At 31.1% G+C, this 10,512-nt stretch overlaps 2 protein-coding genes across 4 annotated transcripts; one reads left to right on the top strand and one right to left on the bottom strand.

The window, feature by feature from the left end:
* Nucleotides 1-321: 321 nt before the first annotated feature.
* LOC109862895 (N-acetyltransferase ESCO1) lies at nucleotides 322-5,327 on the top strand. The gene is made up of 6 exons (XM_020443063.1): nucleotides 322-528; nucleotides 832-2,637; nucleotides 2,721-2,940; nucleotides 3,035-3,208; nucleotides 3,284-3,489; nucleotides 3,578-5,327. The coding sequence occupies exons 2-6, from the start codon at nucleotides 848-850 to the stop codon at nucleotides 3,699-3,701; spliced, it is 2,514 nt and encodes an 837-aa protein (XP_020298652.1). The 5' UTR covers nucleotides 322-528; nucleotides 832-847; the 3' UTR covers nucleotides 3,702-5,327.
* Nucleotides 5,328-10,330, bottom strand: LOC109862896 (probable ATP-dependent RNA helicase DDX43). 3 transcript variants are annotated; one of them, XM_020443064.1, is made up of 11 exons: nucleotides 10,202-10,330; nucleotides 8,384-8,909; nucleotides 8,066-8,311; nucleotides 7,666-7,884; nucleotides 7,449-7,575; nucleotides 7,133-7,298; nucleotides 6,685-6,927; nucleotides 6,401-6,548; nucleotides 5,883-6,124; nucleotides 5,637-5,799; nucleotides 5,328-5,557 (listed from the first exon to the last, which is right to left on the bottom strand). In XM_020443064.1, the coding sequence occupies exons 2-11, from the start codon at nucleotides 8,894-8,896 to the stop codon at nucleotides 5,450-5,452; spliced, it is 2,175 nt and encodes a 724-aa protein (XP_020298653.1). In that variant the 5' UTR covers nucleotides 8,897-8,909; nucleotides 10,202-10,330; the 3' UTR covers nucleotides 5,328-5,449. The 3 variants fall into 3 exon arrangements, with proteins under 3 accessions (XP_020298653.1, XP_020298654.1, XP_020298655.1); XM_020443065.1 differs by having other exon boundaries at nucleotides 10,256-10,330; XM_020443066.1 differs by lacking the exon at nucleotides 10,202-10,330 and adding an exon at nucleotides 10,004-10,175.
* Nucleotides 10,331-10,512: the final 182 nt, after the last annotated feature.

The raw sequence follows: 10,512 nt of genomic DNA, 5'->3' as shown, positions 1-10,512 counted from the left end.
TATGATAGGACTATTCTTCAAATTCTGCTTTGATTCTAAAAGTATGATCCAATCAGAAGTGATTATCTCTCAACCGTTGTTCAACTGTTGAGTTGTCTGAATGCACCCAATAGGTCTGTTCTTTTTACCTGAACTGGCTGCACTAGTTCAGAGTTCATCTTTTTCACTCTACATTGGAAGAAGAAAGATAACCTCTGAACTAGTGTAGCCAGTTCAGGTAAAAAGAACAGACCTAATGTAACTCTACTGTGACTGCGTTCTGATATTAACTACCAGTACTGGATCTATAGCCCTTGTGACGTGAAGTATAGATTTTTAGTACTGGCAGTGAATATCGGAACACAGCCTGTGAAAAGCGACGATCGCGGGTCGCGGTGTTGTACAAATTTTTTGTGGCTTCTGCGGCATCTCTCAGATAAAAGAGAGTAAAATAGACACATTGGTTGCAAATACTTAAAAAAATACTTTTCTAATAGTGCATTAAACACCGCATTGAGTAAAATTGCTTCTTCAAAGTGTTTGGTCCAGGTTAGTCAACTGGTACATTAAATGTATATTTTTTAAATCGTTTTTTTGTGTGTATATATTTACATAATATTTAATTTATATAATATAATATATATTGCAAAACCTTTATAAATAAAATTTTATAAATACACATTGTAGGTGTTTTAAGCAGATTTTCTGGTTATGTATTTTATTGGGATGTTTTAGAATGATAAAAAAATTATTTATGATTTAATTAGAATCACAAGTATATTTTAGGTATATTTTCAATGTTTTACTATATACTTGTAACACTAAAACTATTTTTTGTACATTAATTTCAAGAAATATTCAACAATCAATGGATAGTGGTCAAAGAGAATCTCTTCATACTCCAAGACGAGCTCAGAAATGTCTTTTTGCGCCATCCAATAATACTACTAATAACAAAAACATTACTTATGATGCAAATTGTAACAATAATAAAGTAACTGAAATATCTTCAGGAGAAGAGTCAGATTTAGGACCTATGTCACCTCTTGCTCTTACTGATCAAAGTCCGAGTCATGACAGTTCTTCAGGTAGAGAATATATCTCACCATTTACAACACCTGAGAAATCACCTAATTTACATATTTCACATTTATCCTGGGATCGGCTAAAGTCAAGATACAACAGAGAAAATCATATATCACCATTCAGCTCTCTCAAGAAGGTTACTAGAGCTGCAAGATATTCACCTAGATGTAAATTATTTAACATATCTCCAAGGTCATTGCAATTTTCTCCAAGCAAACAGGTAGCATTGTTAACACCAGAACGCTTTAAGATAACAGAGGAGATGGCAAACGAAATAGTACCAGAGACACCTCAAACGACACGAAGCTTTGCCACAGAGATTCAAAATCAAGATATCACGGAAACACCTCGAAAGAGCCGTAGTCTTTTACATAAACAAATGACACCGTTCTGGTTTATAAACAAGACAACTTCATTACCAAAATTACATAGGCGAAAATCTCTTAGTTCACTTGAAACAAGCGAACTAAGAGACTTTTCGCCTAGACAAAAAGAGAACATATTAAAAAGACATGCACAGGATCAGTTGATGACAACTTCGGCAAAATTATTCAAAACGGATGATGCATCTTGCGCACCTAGAGCAAGAGCAGCGTTGTTTCAAGATAGAAGAACTGAGTGCGACAGTTTAAAGAATTTCTCCTTGAGTACTGGAAAATTCTACAGTAGTAATGCGAGAACTGAGCGACCATTTGCTATTAATATCAAGAACAACGATAGTAAAAGGAGGCGAAGTTTGTCTGTACAGAGTAACAAACGTTTGTTAAAAAAGCAGAAATTCGGCAGAATAAACGCTGGCGTATTCCACGGAATCAAAAGGCCGAAGCCTAAAGTACATTCGGAAGTGTCGAAAAACATAAAACAGTATAGTACACAAAACTCTTTATTGCAAAATATAAGCAAAGATACTTCGCCTGCAGAGAGAGCTCAACCAGTAAACATAAGTGTGGAGAAAGTTTCTTCAACGGAGATTAACGAGAACAAGCGATTTTTCAAAACCAATAAGACAATTAGGCATAATGCCGCTACGGTAACAGTGAATAATAAGATCAAATTGAAAGTTACAGACGGTAAAATTGTATTGAATACAAACCGTGCTTCTGCGAATGCATCTAAACTGCAACAGATACAAACCAATATAGATGTTCTCCTGGATGCAACTGATCTAACTGTGGATGAACCAGAAGTTGAAACTACGCTAGAACAAAATAAAATGGCTGATTTGCTGAAAATATTAGAAGATGATTGGCAAGATGATTATGATAAGATGGTAGCATTGCCATGTAGTAGTAATAACAGCAGTAGCGTGATGACTAGTACAATCTCTCCATTAAAACCAGTAATGGTAGTGCCAACAGACTCAATCATGTCTCCAGCTAGCGAGCTCATTAACTTGACCTCAACCATGAATATTAAGGATGTGGATTCTCAAACATATGTTAGAAATCTTTCGCCCAATAATACAAATAACAATGATACTGAGGGATCTAAACGCATGGAGAAAGAATCTGGAAGAAATAAGTATTTCCCCATATTTAATCAGAAATATTTCGCATCCGGCAACATTTTTGAGTACGTTTTGTATTGCCTATGCCATCCAAATCTCATTTTGAAGAAAAAAAAAAAAAAATAAGTTTCTTTTAATTTCTATTTAGAGAGACGAGTAACACAAAACCTAACAAAGCAACAAAAAGAACACAATGGCAATTATCTGCAAAAGGTGGCGGTGCAGATCAGTATCAGTTGGATGTTGGTCAAAAACGTTTCGGCGCCACTCAATGTCCAGAATGCAACATCGTTTATCAACTAGGCGACCCCGAAGATGAAAACGCTCATCTAAATTATCACAACAGCATACATGTTTTAAAATTTCATGTAATGCATTATATTTATCATAAAAAATAAATGTTATGCGTTATATCTATCATAAAAAAGATAGTATGTATTTTCATGATGAAAATTATTTCAGGGATGGAAGAACGAACGCGTCATAATGGAAGATTCTTTCACATCCAGTAGAATAATCTTAGTTGAACCACATGATTCTAAGCAATACTGGAAGAAGATATCGGATATTTTAACAGTTGTAGATAGAGACTTGGGATTATCAAACACGGATATATCGGAATATCAGAATAAAAAGGTATAAAGTATGTGTGTTATTAAATTCAGTTTGGCAAACAACAGGGAAAAAATGTTCAAACTTTGCATCTTGCAGATTTATTTGTATATACGCGAGAAAACTATCCTCGGAGTATTAGTAGCAGAATCTATTACGAAAGCGCATCGCATGATTCCCGATTTAGTTGAACTAGACTGTTGCACCGCCGAAAGCACACCTACAAAGTGCGGTATAAACGTCGTATGGACTGCGATGAGTCATCGCAAACAGGGTATAGCCACTAAACTTGTCGATATCTTAAGGTAAATTTTTGTTAAAATATTGTTTATATTTTCATATTGATATATTTTACTGAATTATATTAATATACCGACTTTTTCCCTGTTTTAGAGCAACATTTTTTTATGGTTACATGATGACGCTAGATGATATAGCATTCTCGATACCAACTCCAAGCGGTAAAATCTTTGCTGAGAAGTATTCTAAAACACGAAATTTTAAAGTTTATAATTAAGTTTATAATAAAATATAGTTTATAACTATGTTTTCTTCTAAATTAACTGAATTTCAACCGTTTGTTATTTTTCCAAATAGTCTCAAATACTGATTTGAGTTGTTGAAGTATTTTTTTTTGTGATTATACGTATTTTTTGTAATAACTTGTATTTTCACTTCGCTTTTATCAAAAAAATGTGCTACTAAATGCAATGTTTAATATATGGTTCATATCACATATATATACTATAGATTTTCACTAACACTTAAAAATAAGGTGAAAATATAGGCTAATGTCTTATTATATTTTAGTATCAATATTTTTCAATTTATATGAGATGTACTACACATAATATAATATGGATTTGCATAATATATAGATTTTCTTTGGCATTCAAGTACTTTAAGCGCCAGTTTGTTTTTATTTTATATTTAAAGCTCCTCACACAATTCATTACAGTTATCTTGGATTATATCATCAGAAACGAGAATTTATTCTTAAATTTGCCGCACTTACGTTAAAATAGAAAAGTATTTTAGTACAAATTCACTTTTAATCAATAAAATATTGAAAAGATGAATATTTTATTTATCTTTTCAGCTACATTTATTCATCTTTATAGCTAGCATTATTTTACTTTAGCGAGAATGCTGGCATGCAATTGATTGATTTGCTTCAAGAAGATCGGCAGCTTTTCTCCAAAATGTTGAATTTTGTCAACGTAACAATTATGCATATATAGAACCTATATGTTGTGCAAAGTTTCCGAGTTTGTTACTGGCCATTATAGTGGCCAGAGCGGCCTTCTAATGATTCATAAATTTGCAATTATTGGTACATTAAAAGTAAATATAACAAATGAGAAAAATGTATTAAATAAACTCAAATGTATCGCAAATGCAACATACATAGCTTAAATAAACAAGTTATGAGAGTGTAAAGTGTTGATAGTAAAATCATGAAGTGTAGAATAAGTGTTTTCTCTTAAACGTTTTGATCAAATTGTTATTCTGAGACATCTTTAGACTTATTCATTTAAATTTTATTATATATATTGCAGTTCTACTTGAAAAATCTTCTGCTTTAACTTATTTACTGTGCCAAATAAAAATCTATGCTTTATGTCACATGTACTATAAATTTCCAATAATAGGGTAGCGATATTTACTACAGTAAATATTGGAACACAACCATGATCTACATCTAATACAGCTGAAAGTATGTGAAATTATAGGAAAAAATTTGTTTATTTATCCTCATAGTTAAGCTTTTTTTTTTTTACAAATAAATGTCTTATTTAACTGGAAAAATCTTGTACGTATATCTGAGTAAAAATAAAAGCAAACTATATCCTGAACTAACATATGTTATGTACGTAGAAATGTAACAATACAGTCAATTTGGCTTTGTCCTGCCAAAATGAATAAAAAAAACTAAATATAAATGTATTCAAAAATTTATCTTTTAGTCGTATACTTCACTTGTATGTGTATGTCGTAAATAGTATATAAAATTATTAGAGACCTCCCCTTATATAATCCGAAATGACTGTAGCAAATATTCTGAGGAATTTTAAAATAAGAATTTGTTTGTTGTTTTAGATTCTAATATTAATCAATTACATTAATAAAAATTATAGCATTTACGACATAAAAGTGAAATATTCTACTATATTATAAATTTTTTAGTATATGTAGTTGTACAAAAAAAAAATTACTTTAGACGGATCAAAATAACTGTGTCTAAATTCTATCTTTGGTTGTCTACTAGTATCGGTTACCATATCTACTACTTCTACCTCTGAATCGATCCCCTTTTTTCTCTTTCCATGCTTGATATCTTTCAGCCATACTATATAACTCTCCGGGTACTTCCTAAAAAAACAGCATATAATCTAATTTCTAATTTCAAAAAAATGTGGAAAAATAATTAAACATCTGCTTTGCAACTGACTTGACAAGCCTCTTCGAGTATTTTGATCAATTTTTCCGCATGACTCCAATCACTTCTTGTCATATATGTAATAGATTCTCCTGTACGCCCGGCACGTCCTGTACGTCCAACTCTATGAACGTACTCTTCTATATCTCGCGGAAAGTCATAGTTCAATACATGTCTGAGGTACAATAAAATAATAAATTGCAATAAAAATAATCATTACTACTGTTGTGGTATCAATATATGCATAGAATTACTCACGTAATATCTTCAATATCGATTCCTCGACTAGCCACGTCTGTTGCGAGAAGAATTCGAATTCTTCCGGACTTTAGATCGCCCAGAGCTTGTTCTCTATCTGCTTGCTCTCTGTCACCGTGAATGCTATCACATTCAATACCTAAACAAGCCAGGTCACTGGCGACATGATCGACTCTAGCTTTCTTACCAAAAAACACCATTACCTTATCTAGAGGACCCATCTCACGAAAGAATTGATACATCTACGTTAAAGAAAATATATATTGTTAATACATGTCTCTCTAATCAACTTCCAGTAACATATATATTAATTTAAAAAATATAGTTTTATTTTCGCAATTTAGAAGAATAATATTAAAATTTTGTATTATAAACAATTTCATGCGTTTTCACAAAGAACTTCTATATACTATTTATTATAAAAGACGCTCAACAAAGAAAGAAAAGGAAATAATAATTGATTGTTTGAAACTGTTTAAAAAATAAGTTTTGATAATTTATTTTAAAGAGTTACTAACCATATCGGACTTTTCTTCTTCGGATATTACATATACTTTTTGTGTGACGGTATGAACAGCTGCTAAATCAAGCGATCCGACATACACTTGAATAGGATTTTTCATATATGACTTGACTAAGCGTCTAACACCTTCGGGCCACGTAGCACTAGTAAAATGAAAATTCGAAGCATTATAGTAAAATCAATGTCGTATTATACAAGTAAACATTATACAGCAGAATTTTGCAACATAATTCTAGTTTGCAATAAGTCTAATAAAGTAATAATTTGGTAAATACATACCTTGTCATAACGGTTTGTCTGTCTGGCCGTACATCCAGCAGAGTTTTACGAATTTGCGGTTCAAAACCCATGTCCAACATGCGATCCGCTTCGTCAAGTACAAGATACGTCACGCCTGATACATCCAACACATTGGCTTGCACCAAGTCGTTCATTCTTCCAGGAGTCGCAATTACTATTTGCACGCCTTTTGTTACAATGTCGATTTGTTCTTTGCGATTTCCGCCACCGTACACGCACACTCTAAAATAATTTTCAATTAGATATGTGCAGTCGGCTCAACCAATTCCCGCACCCTTCAATAAACAAATCATTAAGTCGATTATATGTTGTAAAAAAAAAAAATAAAAAAAAATAAAAAAAAATAAAAAAACTGAGTGAAAGAGAGATAATATCTCAAACGCATAGAAGCCCATAAAAATAAGAAGAGTATACAAAATTCTCTTACGCTTTGATATCGTGATAGGAGTATTTGTTCACTTCTTTTTCAATTTGTAATGCCAACTCTCTTGTTGGTGCCATAATGAGAACATTCGGTCCAGGTCGCTCGTTACGTGGAGTCACTTGTCCATCGATGTGAATGAGAGCAGGTAATAGAAAAGCAAGAGTTTTTCCTGAAATTAAAAATAATCTTGTATATATTTTACACACGCACACGCACGTACCCACCTATCCACCCACCCACACACACACACACACACACGCGCGCGCGCGCGCACACACACACCGTACAAATAGTAGTTTTTATAAAATAAGAAGTAAACCTGTTCCGGTTTGTGCTATGCCAATGAGATCTTGGCCGCTCAGTAGAACAGGCCATGCTTGACATTGTATAGGACTTGGTTTTACAAACCCTTGTTTCTTTATTTCAATGAGAATGTCAGGATAATGCTACGTCATAAACATAAAAATATATATTGCATTTGTATGATTTCATTGTCGAAGCAATAGATATTCAAGTTATTGAGATTACTGTATTACTTGGAAAGCTTGTTCAAAAGTTTCAATAGGATTCGGTAGTTTTGATATATTTGTGTTATCTTCCTTTTCGTCACAAAATCGATCAACTTCGATGTTATTGTTGTTTTTTCTGATTTCCTTTACTTTCCAGGATGTCATTTTAGCAACAGCAGGATCTTCTTTATAGAAGTCTTTTATAATAGGAGGCAAAGCTGCCAACCTTCGTCTTCGATATTCTTCCTAAAAAATCATTTCAAGCGGATTAATATTCTTAAAACACAATTATCGCAAAAACATCAATTATCAAGATTATTAATATATGTTACTAATATATATGTATACTTATTAATATACTTTAGTAATATATTAGTATTGTATGTAGTGACTTATTGTTTACTAATGAATATTGTATGAAACATACATATTCTTCACTAGCTTTTTGCCAATCAATATTTGCACATCTTGCCATAAGTTCATCTTGCTGAGCCTTCTTATATTTTTCTGCTTCTTCTCCTTCTAGTACAAGAAAGTCACCAAATATTTTTTCAGATAACAATTCTTCTATTAAGGTTTTGGCTCGTTGTTGTGCTTCTTCTGTACCAATCAATCTAACAGCCGTTTCCCCTATATGTTCAGGATCCATCTCATCTACTGGTACACTTTCAACCTAGAAAAAAAAACTATTAAATATTTGGTTGAGAATATTTTCCATAAAATATATAACTGTGTCATTACTCACTTTAATTCTAGCATTGCTTTCTGTTTGCAGAGCTTTAATTTGGGTACCTCCTTTCCCAATAAGTTTCCTAACATTATCATTCTTCACATATATAACTAGCCCTTCTAAATTTGATCTATTATTTCTTCTACTGGTGTTACTGTCATTAAATTTTTTTCCAGAATATTCTCTTTGAATATGTTTTTCTGTTCTATGACTATATGTGCTTGGTTCATTCCAAGATTCTGCTTGAGGATTATTCCAGTTCTCCTGCTGAGAAATATCCCAGTTCTCTCCCTGAGAGATATCCCTTAGTTCCCCTAAGTTTTTTTGTGGAAAGTTATCCTGAGGCTTATCCCAAGATTCTTCTTTTTGATTATTCCAAGAATTATCAAAAGATCTATTGTGATATCTCTGAAACTGACTGTCTCTGCTTCTTCCTTGATAATTCCTATTATTACTTGTATTGTTTCTATTTCTTCTTTCATATGAATTATATTCCTTAGAATTTGTTTCCCATCTTCTGGAGGACATTGTATTATTTCGTCTGTTAAAGCAATAAATTGTTAAAGCAATAGAAATTATATTCAAAATATTCTAAAATCTATAAAAGACAAAAGATCAGTACAAAATTACAACACACACACACATACACAAATATATACATATATATATTTTAGGCATATGGGCAGATTGTTGAAGCCCTGAACCACAAAAAAGTCAAGATCATGTTTATATATATATATATATATATCATATGCCAAAAATATATATAAACTCTTTGTAAACATAATCTTTCTAAACATTAATATATATTTTGTGTGAAAAAGCCAGCTAATTAAGCTAAGACATGATAAATACATCATAGAATCATTATTAATATGTTGTTTTTTACATATATAACAGAATTTACTAAACATTAACATCTTATAATTTATTATATTTACATCTTGAAAATACAACAAACAATAGGTAAATACTTATTTCTCCAAAATACTGGAAAGAATCATAACTTTTATGCTTTATTCTTTAAAATTTTTATCTTTCCAGTTTAGTTTATTTCAGTTTTAAGAATGGTAGCCTATTGTTAAATAATATATCAGATTTAATGCATATTTAGCAGTCAACTCTACATATCTATTTTTAATTACAAAGAAATTGCATGTACTAAAATGAAATATATATACATAATAATGTATTTATTTACTTACATATAAATTAATTACTTGTTGTAAGTTCACATATATTATATACAAGTATATAATGAATTTATATGTAAGTATTCATTTACTTAATAAATAAGTAAATACATATAATTAATAATTTATATGTATAAGTAAATGAATACTTACATATAAACTAATTACTTGTATGTGAAAAACAATATATACTGTATAAATATTTAAAAAAATAAAACAGAGTACAGAAAAAGATCACACAAGTTTGAATAAGTATTATTATTAATATATTAATAATATTCCATCATTTTTGGCTTTGTACGTTTCTCTAAAACGTTATTGATAAATTCACTACGTGCGATGTATTTTCCGAAAAAAAAAACCCACAGACGCTTCATAGTTTCTTTTCAGAAAAAACATCGAAATATTCCACTTGAACTATTTATTCTTTATATATATTTACTTTTTCTTCTTCTGTAAAGGAATATATTATTTCATGCGTGGTGTAGCGACAAGATGTATCGATTCTGTATTAAAACCACATATGTAAATACTAATACTAATAATTTACATAAAAAACAAATACGTATATCTCAATAATTCAACAATATCTAATTAACTCATGTATTCTGTTTAATGATATAACTTTTGTATTATATACCTTTACTTTATCTAATGGATGCTTCAAAATTAGGTTTTTTTGGTTGTAACTTACTTCAACGTGCAACATAAAACTGTTTCGTTCCATGAAGTAAGAGTAAGGAGATCGAACTCCGTGATATAAAAGTGGTCCCGATTCTGACGCCTAAAGCCCTTTGCACAATGGACGGAATAGCGATAGCGATAGAAATAACAAAAGTTTTAAAAAGTTTATATTTAAAAATAAAGGTAGGAACAGCGGAATCTAACATACAAAACTACACATGTATCAATGCAGATCAGAAAATCGGAATAAGCAATAGCGATAAAATT

The sequence above is a fragment of the Pseudomyrmex gracilis genome, unplaced genomic scaffold, assembly GCF_002006095.1.
Source record: "Pseudomyrmex gracilis isolate BER0280 unplaced genomic scaffold, ASM200609v1 scaffold_2582, whole genome shotgun sequence".
NCBI lineage: Eukaryota > Metazoa > Arthropoda > Insecta > Hymenoptera > Formicidae > Pseudomyrmex > Pseudomyrmex gracilis.
Note: the sequence above shows the minus strand (reverse complement) of the source record. Positions and strands in the feature narration are given on the sequence as shown.

Coding starts and splice junctions, on each gene's coding strand:
- LOC109862896 (XM_020443064.1), bottom strand. CDS start 8,896: ATGTCCTCCAGAAGATGGGAAACAAATTCTAAGGAATATAATTCATAT. Junction 6,928..7,132: donor TCCTATCACGATATCAAAGC/GTAAGAGAATTT, acceptor AAATTATTTTAG/AGTGTGCGTGTACGGTGGCG. Junction 5,558..5,636: donor TACTCGAAGAGGCTTGTCAA/GTCAGTTGCAAA, acceptor CTGTTTTTTTAG/GAAGTACCCGGAGAGTTATA.
- LOC109862895 (XM_020443063.1), top strand. CDS start 848: ATGGATAGTGGTCAAAGAGAATCTCTTCATACTCCAAGACGAGCTCAG. Junction 3,209..3,283: donor CGGAATATCAGAATAAAAAG/GTATAAAGTATG, acceptor TGCATCTTGCAG/ATTTATTTGTATATACGCGA. Junction 3,490..3,577: donor AAACTTGTCGATATCTTAAG/GTAAATTTTTGT, acceptor TCCCTGTTTTAG/AGCAACATTTTTTTATGGTT.